Raw genomic sequence first — 15,159 nt, 5'->3', positions numbered from 1 at the left:
ACCGGACCTTAATTCTGCCATTAAATTACACGTACTGGTCACCATCATAATAATATGACATTTATTGAATGTGTGCTATGAAGCTGTTTTGGGGCTAAGTGCTTTAAGTTCATTTACATTCAATCCTTATCATAACAATGTAGTTTAAGCCCCATTTTACAGGTGAAAAAGTTGAAGCACAGAAAAGTTAAGGGACTAGATCAAGGTCACACAGATAGTCTGTGATGGATCTAGGATTTAAGCTGGTTGGATTCTAGAATCTGTTTTAGTCACCCTGTAAAAAAATACTTGACATGCTAATCGGCGTATCCAAGGCTGATGTGTCCCTTCTGGTTGGTTGGATGTCTCTTTGGTTTGGGCAGTGGCTGTACTAAAACTGTTTCTCAACTATTTTGTATAATCTCCCTGGTTCAGTCTCGTACCTCATCGCCATAGCACAGACAGACGAGTTCTGTTTTCATTCATTTTTACCACCCTCCCTCCCTCCATCCTAGGCTTCCCTGGTGGCTCAGCTGGTAAAGAATCCGCCTGCAATGTGGAGACCTGGGTTTGATCCTTGGGTTGGGAAGTTCTCCTGGAGAAGGGAAAGGCTACCCATTCCCATATTCTGGCCTGGAGAATGCCATGGACTGTATAGTCCATGGGGTTGCAAAGAGTCAGACATGACTGAGTGACTTTCACTTCACTCCCTCTGTCGCAGACTTCCTGTGGCTCCTTCCACTAGTCTCCCCATTCAGACTTGAATTGCTGCCTTGCCTTCCCTGGGGGATGGTATGATAGGAAATGTGGTTGACTGGCCCCCAGGGTTGGAGACCACACCTGTTATTTCTGCCCCAGGATGTCCCCTGAATGAGTTACTGAACACACAGGTATCATCATCTGCTCAGTGAAAAGGGATTTCAAGATTGTGTGGTTTGGGGAAATGCTGCATTTTATATTCCCTTTAGGAGACTGACAGCATTCAATGAGGTAGTAAGGGTGCTAAGAAGCTATGCTGGAATAAATCTTTATCTCTGTTTTATCTGATGTTTCCAGATTTATCTGCCCCATCTCAGAACTGGTTTTTGCATGGGCTTCCCTGGTGGCTCAGACAGTAAAGTATATGCCTGCAATGCAGGAGACCCAGGTTCTGTGTCTGGGTTGGGAAGATCCCCTGGAGAAGGGAATGGCAACCCACTCCAGTATTCTTGTCTGGAGAATTCCTCGGACAGAGGAGCCTGGCCAGCTACAGTCCACGGGTTTGCAGAGAGTCGGACACAATTAAGCAACCTTCACTTTTCACTTTCCGGCCAACCCAGGAGAAGTCCTTGGGGAAGACTGTCATGTGTGCGGGGTAGAGTTGGGGAGGCTTGGCTCGGAGCTGCTGCTCATGGGCTGGATTGAGCGCTCTCACTGGCCTTCAGGTGCCCCAGGAGCCCAGAGGCACTGCCTTGAGAGCCCTGGGCTCTCAGCTTGGCCTGATCCTTTCCAGGTCCCTAGACTCCTGGTGTTGCCCCAGGCTTTGTACCAAGTCTTGCTTCTCTCTGGATCCCTGGCTCCTGGCATAGTGCATGGCAAACAGTGGGCGCTCCATAATTGCCTGTATTGAATGAATTCCCCATTAGAACCAGCTAATTAGAGGTTATGTCCTTCTTCTCCATCAAACCTTATCCTTGGATAGACACACACATGTGTGTGTTGATAGGTCTGTGTGGGCCCTTCTCAAAAATAGGCAAGGAGGCGTGTATGCACTGGGACTGGATTCCACACAAGAGAGTTATCCTCATCGTTTTGCCACAAATACACACATGCAGACACAGAAAATAAGAAGACACACAGGTAAACACACAGAAGCACAAACTGGGTTCAGTTCAGTTCAGTCGCTCAGTCGTGTCCGGCTCTTTGGACATCATGGACTGCAGCATGCCAGGCCTCCCTGTCCATCACCAGCTCCCGGAGTTCACGCAAACTCATGTGCATCAAGTTGGTGATGCCATCCAACCACCTCATCCTCTGTCGTCCCCTTCTCCAGCCCCCCTTTAATCTCTCCCAGAATCAGGGTCTTTTCCAATGAGTCAACTCTTCACATCAGGTGGCCAAAGTATTGGAGTTTCAGCTTTAATATCAGTCCTTCCAATGAATATTCAGGACTGATTTCCTTTAGGATGGACTGGTTGGATCTCCTTGCAGTCCAAGGGATATAAGCAAAACATAGACATGTTTGCAGAAATAAGCACGATCACTGTCCACCAGAAAATGATGCAAGGATGTAGTTTTGTGTATAAACAAACAGGGAGACACAACCCAGACCCCTCCCCCTGACACACATCCTCTATCATGGCTATTTATGTATCCCTCCGAAGGAAAATGCTTCACAATGTAGTGCCTTCATCCAACGACTGTCTCATTACAGCTTGTGATTTTGTGGGTCAGCATTCAGGCAGGACTTGGCTGGGTGATGTTTCACCTCCTCACATGATGACTCGGTGAAATTGACTGCTGGACAGGCTGGCCTGGAAGGACCACACCGGCTTCTCTCATGTGTCTGGTGGCTCGGTGGGGGTGGCTGGAAGGTGGGGCCAAGCCAAGACTGTGGCCAGGAGGGCCTACAGGGCCTCTCGGATGGGACATCTCAGGGTAGTCAAGCCTCTTACATCATAGCTGGCATCTCCCACAAAGAGCATCACAAAATGTGGAGGGGGTGCAGGAAGGGAGTTGAAGGATGTCATTTGTCCTCCACATTACTGAGCAAGCAAGTCTGTCCGACTTGCTCAGATGTTTTTAAAAATTTTTCTTAAACATACCTCACTGTTAATAAGGAGTGGAGTGAATGCCCTGTGCCAGTATTACCAGGTAATAATGCCAGTATTACCATTGCCCACAATGGACTTTGATAAAACCCATTTCCTTTAACCCAAAAGTTAAATTTTGTTGTTATTTAGGCACTAAGTTGTGTCCAACTCTTTGCAACCCCTGGACTGCAGCACACCAGGCTTCACTGTCCTTCACTATTTCCTGGAGTTTGCTCAAATTCATGTCCATTGTATTAGTAAATTGCTATTTTCAAAACATACTGAACTCCCAATACTTGCGAAAGTATTCCATGCACCATTTTCCCATCATTCTTTAAACCTGAACTTATATTATTAATATACATCAGTGGAGGATGTTAAAATGAAATCATTGAAACAAATTATGACTGTACAAATCAAAATACCAGTAGTAAATAAAAGACAGAGTATTTTACTTACACTACGTTCCCTATTGCCTTGCAATCTGAAACATTACAAATAAAAATAACAGAAATTATCACATGGAATGAATAAGAAGTCTCACTCAAATTCAAGGGGAGGGCTGCCAGATTTCACTTGTCAATGGCAGCAAAGAATTTGAGGCCATCTGTGAACACACACACACACACACACACACACACACACACACACCCCTTCCCCTATTAAGCACACCACTGCGATTACAGCTGGGCAGCTGTGCACTCTTACCTTAGGAGGCTAAGATAAGAGTCTGCTGGCATCACTCCTTTCAGTGGAGGTTTCTGTCCTAGAAGTTACATCTCAAGCCGTTGCAGGACCACCTTCATCTTCCCTTAAGATCATGAAAATCAAATCGTCCACAGCCTCACTCAGAGAAGGCAATGGCACCCCACTCCAGTACTCTTGCCTGGAATATCCCATGGACGGAGGAGCCTGGTAGGCTGCAGTCCATGCGGTCGCAAAGAGTTGGACACGAATGAGGGACTTCATTTTCACTTTTCACTTTCATGCATTGGAGAAGGAAATGGCAACCCACTCCAGTGTTCTTGCCTGGAGAATCCCAGGGATGGGGGAGCCATGGGGTTGCACAGAGTCGAACATGACTGAAGCGACTTAGCAGCAGCAGCAGCAGCAGCAGCAACAGCAGCAGCAGCAGCCGCCCCACTCCCGTATCAGTTGTCTGCAATGCAAATGGAGTGATATTGGAGCTCTCAGGTCAAATCCCAGCAGCCCCTGCTTGCTAGCTGTGTGACCTTGGCCACGTTCCTCGACCTTCTGAGCTCCAGTATCCTCCTCTGTATATTGAAAAAGTGACACTTCTCTTGCGTTCAACACATGTCTATTGACCACCTTTCAGGGGATGCCATGGTGAGAACCACAGGTACTGTCCCTGATGGATGTCTTGAGCTGGAGAATGACACCAACAGTTGTAACTTTGCCAACCGTGCTAAGTGCTGGAAAGGAAAGATGGGGGTGCCATCAGGGGATGAGCGATCAGGGAGTGCAGTCAGGAGGGAACTGCTGTTAAGGAGGCCAGGAACCATTTCTCTGAGATGGCACTTGGTGTGGTCTGGGGGATCTGTAGCGGCTCACCAGATGAAATGTGTCTTGGGCAGAGGAAACAGCATATGCCCAGGCCCTGTGGCTGGATGGAATCTATTGAATAGGAGAGGCGGGTCAGAGATCGAAGGGCCTGGGTGGGAGGTGAGACTGGACAGGTGGGTAGAAACTACATTCATCATGTTAAGAAAGAGTTTAAAAATTATATGTGCTCATTCGTGTCTGTCTCTTTTGCAACCCCATGGACTGTAGCCCACCAGGCTCCTCTTTCTTTCCTGGGCAAGAATACTGGAGTGAGTTGCCATTTCCTTCCCCAGGGGATCTTCTCAACCCAAGGATCGAACCTGAGACTCTTGCCTGGGTCTCCTGCATTGGCAGGCAGATTCTTTACCACTTGATACATTTTATATATTGACTTGAATGACTTTACTCATGGAGGTTAAATGAACAGATTGTGTTTCAAGAAGCTCCCCTTGGCTACAGCATGAAGAGTGAACTATAGAGCGGCAAGAGGAAATAGGGACAGACCCATTAGGAGGCAGAATAGTGACCTCTCCCCAAAGGTGTCCATGTCCTGATCCCCAGAAACTGTGAATATGTTAATTACATGGCAGAAAAGAATTAAGGTTGCAGATGGAATTAAGATTACTCATCACTGACCTTAAAATAGGGAGTTATCCTGGATTATCCGGGTGTGCCTGGTATAATCCCATGAACTCAGAGAATGGGTCAGAGACATGAAATCTCAGAGGCACCTGACCTGCCCTCGGGAGCTTTGAAGATGGAGGAAGTGTTATTAATCTTGTGTTGTAGCTGAAGAAACTGAATTTCTGAGACGTGAAGTGACCTACCTAGGACTAAGCATTAGTTAAGTATTATAACCAGGGCTTAGATCCAGTTCTCTTGACTACAGATCTTCTTTCCACTTCTATACTCTTCTAAGGAACCCGGGGGATCCAGGTAGAGGTTAACTGGGTCCCATTCCAGCTCCACCTACAGTGTCCGCCTCTTCACCCATCTTCTCCCACCAGGGCAAACCCTTCCTTACCCTCTTCCCTTATTTTGAGTTGTGCTAACAGAGGGGGCTGAGCTGCGGAAGACCGGAGTCATGCCATTGGAATCATGATGTGGGCGGGCACGTGCATTTAAGCTTATAGAATTTTGGAGATAAAGAGCCCTTGGGAATCACTTAGTATAATTCTGCCCTTCGGTTTCTATTTCAGGTGCTCTCTACTATAGAACGATTAATGTAGTCCAGTGAGCAGCAAATGAACACAGCATAAAGGAAAAGAGTAGAAACGTGTCTATCTCCTATCTATTATCCTGTCTATGTTTACTATGTCCATTCTCCAAACCATTTCCCCATGTTCTATATCTATCTAGCTATCTACCTGTCTTTTCATATCTATTTCTGCATATATCAAAGGACAAAGGATGGTTCAAAACATAACAGAATCTCTGTCTTGATCAGCTCAGGCTGTTGTTGCAAAAATACCACAGACTGGGTGGCTTAAATAACAGAAGTTTAAGTCTCATAGTTCTGGAGGCTGAAGTCCAAGGTTTGGGTGCCAGCAGAGTTTGGTTCAGTGGGAGCCCTGCCCCTGGCTTGTGGATGGCAACCTTCCTGATGTACCCTTACAGGGCAGAGAGAGCTCATTTTTGTCCTGTCTCTTTTTAAGGGCACTAATTCCATTGCAAGGGCTCCACCCTTATGACCTTATCACCTGTCAAAGCCCGCCCTCCACGTAACATCCTATTGGGGATTAGGGCTTCAAATTTGAATTTTAAGCAGGGTGAGGGTGGACACGAACAGTCAGTCCATGGTGGTTCCATACATTTAAATTAAGTGAGGAAGAAAAGGGGAAAAGAGGTAGAGGCCCAAAAAAAAAAAAAAAAAAAGAGCCAAGAATGAGGCTAACGCAAATGTGAATGTGATAGAGTTTGGCTTATTTACAAGGAGAAGCATGGACGTGGAAGTGTGGTCCTGGCCCCAGGGCCTAAGGAAGGACCTGAGCAATCACACACTTCATGGTGCGAATAAGGAGAAAGCAAAGCAGCTGTTCAGAAGACGTTTGCCGGCTCCTGACATCCAGTCTCCCATGCTATGATCAGCATCCAGGATTAGCAGCCATCATTTGTGCATTACTGTTTCACACGGTGTTATCTCTTTTCATTCTTACATCAGCTCCAGAACTATTTTATTGTTCTCGTATTGTTTGCTTCTTTTTACAGACGAGAAGATTGGGGCTTAGGAAGGTTAAATTCCTCCCTAAAGGCCATACAGTTCTTAGTGGGAGAATGGGGGTTCAAACCCAAGTTCATTTCTGGCTTCCCCCATGGTTGCTAACCGCTTGATGCCCAGGGTCCATTGGCTGGGCTTCAAATTTTGTGTTAGAATTTTGAATGACAACAAATAACTGTGGGAGTAGAGTGAGAAAATTTTCTTCTTAGCTTTGAGAGAAACTTGTTGAAATACACGGGTTCACCATTTTTGGTGTTCTTGTATATATATTTAATCTTTGAAATCAAACCAAACTCTTGGGGGATCAGAATCATTGCTCCCATGGCAGTAAAAATATATATCTGGTATCTAACGTGAAACTTCCTTTGTAATTGGGATCAGATCCAAGCACTGTGAATTTAAACTGCTGCCAGGCTTCCTAACCTACCTCGTGAGTGTAAATTCAGTGCAACTATTGTACCCGGCTGGCACTGGTGGGCATGTGACTGTGTTTGTGCCCTTGAGGAATCTGAGTTGGATGGCACAGAACATCTGAATCCAAGGAGTATGGTTTTTGCCACGTGCTATAATAATCCACAGGAGATGAAGTGGAGGTGGTAGCTGGATTTCAAGAAGCATTTCAAATGCATTGATCGGTTGAAACCAGGACTGAAACAGTTACTATATTAAGCAATTTATACATGAAGAAACCAATCGCCTTGCCCCACTTTCCCAACCAGCGTCTGGACTTGGGTTGAATCCCTAACTCACATCTGCTTCCTTCCCAGTTTCTCTCTTAGAGGAAGCTCTGTACTTTTTATTCCAGATGTCCCAGAATACTCAAGTAGTCCTCTCCAAATTTATCCTTCCAATTTCCCTCATTTAGTTAATGACAATGTCATCTACCTGGTCACCCAGGCCACCCAGGTCACCCAGAAAATTCTGTCATCCACAGAAACTCCCTCTTCACTCACCTGACCAGTCTGAGTCTCTCACCAAGTCTGGGGGCCTCGCCCACAGGCAGGACTCACAGCCACCCCTTTCTCTTCAGCCCCTACCCCGTCACCACCTGCCTTCACGCCCTGCACCTTTTGCTAAAATCGTCTTAAGAAACAAACAAAAAACCAAAAACCCCAGAAATTCCCTGGCAGTCCAGTGGTTAGAACCCTAAGCTTTCACTGCCGAGGTGTGCATGCATGCTCGGTCGCTCAATCATGTCTGACTCATTGCAACCCCATGGACGGTCGCCCACCAGGCTCTTCTGTCCATGGGATTATCCTGGCAACAACACTGGAACAGGTTGCCACTTCCTCCTCCAGTGGATTTTCTTGACCCAGGATGGAATTAGCATCTCCTGCATGTACTGCATTAGCAGGCAGATTCTTTACCACTGAGCCACTTGGGAAGACCTCACTGCCGAGGGCATGGGTTCAGTCTCTGGCTGGGACCTAAGATCCTGCAAGCCATGTGGCTCAGTCACACACACACACACACACACACACACACACACACACACACACACGCTTTAAATGTGCTTCTTTGCCTCCAAAATACATGTCAGAGCGATTACGTAAAACACAGGTCTGACCATCCTGCCCTTCGCCATCCCCTCTTGTGTACAGTGATTGTTCTCAAATTGTGTTCTCTGGGGACTTCCCTGATGGTCCAGTGGTTAGGACTCTTCACTTCCAGTGAAATGGGGCACAGGTTCGATCCCTAGTGAGGAAACTAAGGTCCCACATGCTGTACGGTATGGCCAAAAAAACAAAAACCAAAATAAACCCCATGTTCTCTGAAGCCAGGGTTCTGTAGCCAAGACTGGGGACTCCAGTCCTCTTCCCTGAAATGACCATAATGTTCCCCTTCTACTTATTATACAGGCTTCTGCAAAAAATTTGGTTTAAGGGGGGCATAACAATTTGGAGAAAGCAATGGCACCCCACTCCAGTACTCTTGCCTGGAAAATCCCATGGGTGGAGGAACCTGGTAGGCTGCAGTCCATGGGGTTGCGAAGAGTTGGACACGACTGAGCGACTTCACTTTCACTTTTCACTTTCATGCATTGGAGAAGGAAATGGCAACCCACTCCAGTGTTCTTGCCTGGACAATCCCAGGGACGGGGGAGCCTGGTGGGCTGCTGTCTATGGGGTCGCACAGAGTCGGACATGACTGAAGCGACTTAGCAGCAGCAACAATTTTTTAAAAATAGCTCCAGTCTATCCATGTCTCCTGACCACAGACCAGCCCAGGCCCCTCCATGTCTCTTGCACATGATGGAATGTTCTCCAGTCATGAGTGCTCCTGGCTGTTCCCCAAGCATATGTGTGCTGCCTCTGTTTCCTTGAACACGCCTTCTTTGCTTGGGATAGACTCTCCCCCTCCTCTCTCCTCTGAGAGCCCCACTCACCCTTCAGAAGCAGCTCAGATGTCACCTTCTGAGGATGGCATGGAGCCATCCTGATATATCCCACAGGCAAACGGTTGGCTCCCTCCTCTACCCCCAATCTGTGCTCCCACCCGACCCCAGCTGTGTCTTGATGGTGGCCATGGCCATGGAAACCTTTTCTACATGTCTTCCTGCCCACTCACCCCTACCAGGATCATGAATGATAGACTTCCGTGTAGCTATCATAAACTTACCTGTAGCTCAAATGGTAAAGAATCTGCCTGCGAGGCAGGAGACCAAGGTTCACTCCCCGGGTTGGGAAGTTCCTCTGGAGAAGGGAATGGCAATCCACTCCAGTATTCTTGCCTGGAGAATTCCATGGCAGAGAACCCTGGTGGGCTACAGTTCCTGGGGTCGCAAAGAGTCGGACACGACTGAGTGACTAACACAGTCCGCAGATCATGAATGACTCAAAGGACAAGATTTAGATTTTACTCGTCTTTGTGTTCCCACTACCTAGCAAAGTGCTTGGCCCCTGGGAGAAACTCAATAAACCAGGAGGCGAAGCAGCACCATTAATGATCAGCCCGACAACAGTGCAAGCCGGAAAAGCTAAATGCCTCAGATGAGTAGTAGGTAGGGTGACAGGGCAGGGGGATGACGGGGTGAGGGGAACAGGAGTGAGGGCCTCCAAGGACGGTTGATTCTGGACTGCTGTAATTGATTTCAGAATACAGGTGTTTTTAAGTACAGCTTGAGGAATAATTTAAGGCCCATGAAAACTCAACATGTCTCTTAGGCTGGGAACTCTAACTGGGATCCCTGTGGGAAAAGCAGACAGTGCGGGTCCTACTCAGAGAAGGCGATGGCACCCCACTCCAGTACTCTTGCCTGGAAAATCCCATGGGTGGAGGATCCTGGTGGGTTGCAGTCCATGGGGTCACTAAGAGTCGGACACGACTGAGTGACTTCACTTTCACTTTTCACTTTCATGTATTGGAGAAGGAATTGGCAACCCACTCTGTTCTTGCCTGGAGAATCCCAGGGACGGGGGAACCTGGTGAGCTGCTGTCTATGGGGTTGCACAGAGTTGGACACGACTGAAGTGACTTAGCAGCAGCAGCAGCAGCGGGTCCTACTTGCATGGATAATTTCACACCAACAGTCTCAGCAGCTCGTCTGTGTGTGAGGCTGTGCCCCTTCTCCTGAGTGGATTCCGTTAATGCTCACAACACACCTGTCCATTCTGAGGTTATCGTTACATCCATTATACAGATAAGAGAACTAGCCCTGCGCAGCCCTATAGCCGAGACATAGGAGAGGAAGCCCATGAAAGTGTGTCTTCAGATTCCGCTTCCTGTCATTTCCTCACGCTGCCTTATCTCCTGAAGTTTCCCCAGTAGGTCCACGTGCCTTGGGAGGACGAAGATGATGAAGAAAAGAAAGAGAGATTTATGAACTCATGTTCTGTCCTTTCTTACCAAATCCCACCCTCTGACTGAGCACATGGGAAGAAAACCTCACCACATCCTTCTTCTTATTCAATTTCCTTCTTAATTTTGTTTATTTGTTTTAAAAAATATTTATTTGGCTGTGCCAGGTCTTAGTTGCAGCACGTGGGATCTAGTTCCCTGACCGGGGATCGAACCTGCGCCCCCTGCATTGGGAGCGTGGAGTCTTAGCCATGAGACCACCAGGGAAGCCCTCAGTTTCTTTTTTTATTGAGACATAATTCACATACCATAAAATTCACCATGTTAAAGCATACAGTTCAGTAGTTTTTAGTACATTCACGAGGTTGTGCAAACGCTACCAGTAATTTCAGAACATCACCATGAATTATTTTCTAATGTTTTTGTTTTCCAGATTCCAATAATGAGAGACCCTGGATGGATTCGAAATGTCTGGTCTTCAAACATTAATGTGAGTGGAGCTGCTGCGAATGTCCTAATGACACTTTAATATTTCCAGATGAGAGAAAATACTCTTTGACCAGCTGGCTTATTGCCATGGATACACGCAGTCCCCATACCAGGACTACCATTCCCCTAAAGCTTTCAGAGTTGCTCTGTAGCCCTTTCTAAAGGTTTGATGAGCCCCAGATGAAGCCCAGAACATTTTGGCTAGTTTCTAATTTCTTCTGCCTGTGAGCCACCCTCTCTCGGGCATAGATCTGATTTTTGTTATGTTTTTAACTTTCTATTTTATATTACAGTGTAGTTGATTAACATGCTGTGATAGTTTCAGGTGTACAACAAAGCCACTCAGGCATGCATTCTCCCCAAAGCCTCCTCCCATCCAGGCTGCCACTTAACATTGAGCAGAGTGGGTCCAATAGGATGCATGCACCCCAATGCCCACTGCAGCACTATTTACAATAGCCAAGACATGGAAGCAACCTAGATGTCCGTTGGCAGAAGATGTGGTACATACGTACAACAGATTATTCAGCCATCAAAAAGAATGAAGCAATGCCATTTGCAGGAACATAGATGGACCTAGAGCTGGTCATAGCTCTGATTTTATCACCTCCCTGATTAAAAAGCATTTGGTGGCTCCCTAGTGCTAACAGGGACTAGATATGAACAGGTTCATATTTAGTCAGGTTCATATCAAGTTCAGGCTATTTGTTTGCTCCTGATAGATGGTCAGATGTCCATCACATTAATAAAAGCCCTTGCTGCTGCCACTGAACCCCTCAGAGTCCTCCTGCAGATTCTGCCTCTTCTTCCTGCACCCATTGGTCCGTTTGGCCACTGCCCCATGCCTGGTCCCCAAGCCTTGGCCCGGCCTTTCAGGCTGTCTCTGTGACTGTTCTTAGTGCTTTGTTCTCTGCTCTTTCAGGGTCTCCCTTGCCCCCATGTTCACCATCCTGAGGGCCAGCACCTCCCTTGTCCGCATGCCCACTTCAGCTTCCACGTTCTGCTCATGAGTCTGACTTGTTGAGCCTCTGTAGTTTGGGGGCAGGCATATTTCACTGAAGCATAACAGGCAGTGGTCCATCTACATCCTGGCTCTTTTCTCACAGTACCTGCAAATCACCTGCACATTGCCCTGGAGCAGACTTTAAGCTTCAGTAGTTTCCTACAACTTGCTCTGCCCAGTAGATTTTAAACCTGAGATTCTCTCCTGTGGAGAAGAGACTTGAGAGAATACACTGCAGGTGGAGGGGTCTCAAGAAAAGGCTTTTGGAATACTCTAGGGAGGAAGTGGGCTTCCCAGGTGGCATGAGTGGTAAAGAACCTGCCTGCCAATGCATGAGACAGAAGAGATGCAGGTTCGGTCCTTGTGTTGGGAAGATCCCTTGGAAGAGGGCATGGCAACCCACTCCAGTATTCTTGCCTGGAGAATCCCATGGATGGAGGAGCCTAGCAGGCTCCATAGGGTCCATAGCGTCACAAAGAGTCAGACACGACTGAAGCAACTTAGCATGCACACACAGGGAGGAAGTAATAAAGCCTCAATAGTCATTTGTCTCAACTGTGGCCTGTGCTAAGTTTTGGGGATATAGAATAAAAGTAACACTTGGTCTTGCTTTCAAAGAGCTCCGTCTGAGAGAGACTCTGGTCAGAGTGTGGACCAGGAGGATTTGCAGAGGACCCAGGAGGCCCAGTGCAGGGCCAGCCAGAGCACATCTTCATACATGAATCCAGAGACTCCAGTTAAGTGAATGAAGAAGGCTCCTGAGGAAGACCGGTCCTGGGAATGCTGGGAAAAGCATAGGTTCTATTTCCAAGTGGATTGGCAGGGACTGGGCCCAATCAGAGGCCAGGAATCCTGAGTGGGGCAGGCAGTTAGCGGCAGTTGAGGCTGGAGTGAGGGGAGCTGTCCTCTATGGAGGAGAGAAGGGGCAGGATGTCCTGGTAAGTGAGCTGCTGTGGGTAGCCGTGGGGGCTGGCTGTCATGAGGTGGTCTGAGGCTGCCATTTTCCATGGCCAAATCCCATTCTCCAGACCTGGGGTCTGGAGCCCATGGCCACCAGGTTTCCAGGCCCAGCCTCCGGTCTGTGGCGCTGCGCAATGGCCAGGTTACAAGAGAGGCGGTCAAGGAAAGGCATCATTTGGGCCTTACTGTCAGGTCTTATACTGGACCTTCACAGAGCTCAGGAACTAACAAGACAAGAAACCATGGACAGGGGATGTGAAGTTTCTGCTTTTTAGGGTGAAATTACAGAAAATCTTAACTGTCTCTGCAGGAGAACTGAATTAGGAGAGCAGAATTTTGGTGACAGTTGCCACTTTTAGGGTGCGTGTGATATTGAGCAAGTTCTCTAACTTCTCTGAGCTTTATTTCCTTTGGTAGATTGGGAGGTCATCCCATTGCGAACACAGAGTGCTCGCTGTTTACCACCAGGCATCGTGTAGAAGAGAAGTGTGTGTGTGTATGTTTTTGCTTAATTGTTCAGTCATGTCCCACTCTTTGCCAACCCATGGACTATAGCCCAACAGTCTTCCTTTCTCCATGAGATTCTCCAAGCAAGAATATTGAAGTGGGTTGCCATTTCCTCCTCCAGGGGTTCTTACCGACCCAGGGATGGAAACTGCGTCTCCTGAGTCTCCAGCATTGGCAGGTGTATTCTTTATCACTGGGCCTCCAGGGAAGCCCATAGAAGAGCAGATGGGCTTGTAACTCAGCTTGAGTTGGGTGGAGAGTTTAGAAGCAACTCAGGAAAAATGCTTCCAAGAGAAAGTGAGTCCAAGAGAAGCATGGTCTTGAAAGAGGCCCAGGTGAGCCAGGCATGGAGGTAAAAACTGGATCATATGATTGAAAGAGTGGGTGATGACAGTGGAGGAGGGGAAAGCAGTGCCAGTGATGGGGGGTGGGGTTCACTTGCTGTTCTGAGGAGTTGGCCTTTATCCTACAAGAGAAGGTAATGGAGGAAGGGTTAGCACTGAAGAGACTTAAGCAGACAGTGCTAAGTCAGATCTGCAGCCTGTTACAGGGCAGACATGGGGTGGGGCTGGAGGCAGGGAGACCCTTTAGCAAGCGGTCATTAGCTCAGTTGAGTTGAAGTGCTTGGAGGACTGCCCAAATGGAGGTGTGTAGGAGGTAGTCAGATGAACGGTCTGGAACCGAGAGGCAAGGTCAGGACGGGAGATACTGCACTGTGGGTCAACAGTAGAACAGTGTCACCGTAGTCTGCAAGGGGGACAGAATCACCCAGGAGTGTGTGTGGCATGGGGAGGTGGGCAAGGTCATCTAGGTGGGTTTTCAGTCAGAACCTCTACTATGACAGCTTTTGGTAATTTTTTGGTATGTTGTTATCCTTAGATGATAGGTTCATAAATGCCAAAAATGCTTAGTGATGAGAAAAACCCAAAATGAAGGGGAAGTATGACGGGGCAGATAGTAGGACTCAAGAGCTCTGTCCCTGCCCTTGTCTCTGTCTCCTAGTTACTGTATAGATAAATGTGCGAGGCACAAGGTAGAGTGATGGGCGTGTTGTGGTTAGTCTTTGGCTTGAAGGGCTCACCGACCGGCAGAGGAGATAGAGGCATAAGAAATGACGCAGTGACAAGACTTGTATCACGTGCCATGGTGGAGTTCCATGTGGGATGCTTGGTACAGAGAAGCCAGTGATGAATTCTTCACGGACCCGAGGAATGTCTGAGGGCGGGCTTCCCTGGGGGGTCCTGGTCTCAGTTTGAAGAATCTGGCAATGGGATGCAGAAACCTCCCCCCCGACCCCAGATACACAGCAGCATACCTATCCTCTCTCCTCACAAAGAGAGGTTCATTCAAGGCAATAAGCCCTGAATTCTGAAGGGAGAATTGAGCAATGAAATGCCCACCCAAACTACGTAAGCCGTCTAACTCGGACGAGAGAACATGGTACAATTTGTCACATGAAGCCTCCCTCTTGGCCAACCTGTGTTTTGATTGCACCATTCCTAATAAAAGCAGCAATTCCCAGAATTCTAGATGATCCTGGCACAGTTTCTTGGAGCTGTGTTTTGCTTACTGTTTTTCTTTCTTGTCTTCAGGTCTGACAAAGGACAGGATTTTAGGGTGGACAGCATGTTTTGAGGAAGTGACTTTGGTTAGATTTAAATTAATTTTATTTTATCAAAGTGCTTCATGTACCTACTTTCTAGAAAATCAACTCAGAAATGCTGGCTCAGAGCTGAAGCCATAGTTCCAGGTTCTTACCCCGACCACTTCTGTATCTGCTTTGCACCTTGTCCTATGGACCTACTGAGAGAGGAGAATCTAGCTGATTCTCACAGATCATTGTATGTAAA

General features: G+C 47.5%; 1 protein-coding gene across 2 annotated transcripts in view; it reads left to right on the top strand.

Moving 5' to 3' along the window:
* The window catches only part of LPIN1 (lipin 1), a 127,677-nt gene that overhangs the window by 23,936 nt on the left and 88,582 nt on the right, over positions 1-15,159 (top strand). For both annotated transcript variants that reach the window (XR_008200115.1, XM_052648074.1), the window contains exon 2: positions 10,784-10,840. Coding sequence is in view for 1 of the 2 variants with exons in the window: in XM_052648074.1 (XP_052504034.1) it covers positions 10,784-10,840 (57 nt within the window). In the remaining variant the exon portion in view is untranslated. The remainder of the gene's footprint in view (positions 1-10,783; positions 10,841-15,159) is intronic.

Source organism: Budorcas taxicolor, chromosome 11 (assembly GCF_023091745.1).
Source record: "Budorcas taxicolor isolate Tak-1 chromosome 11, Takin1.1, whole genome shotgun sequence".
NCBI lineage: Eukaryota > Metazoa > Chordata > Mammalia > Artiodactyla > Bovidae > Budorcas > Budorcas taxicolor.
The sequence above is the reverse complement of the archived record's forward strand: the minus strand, read 5'-3'. Positions and strand labels throughout refer to the sequence as shown.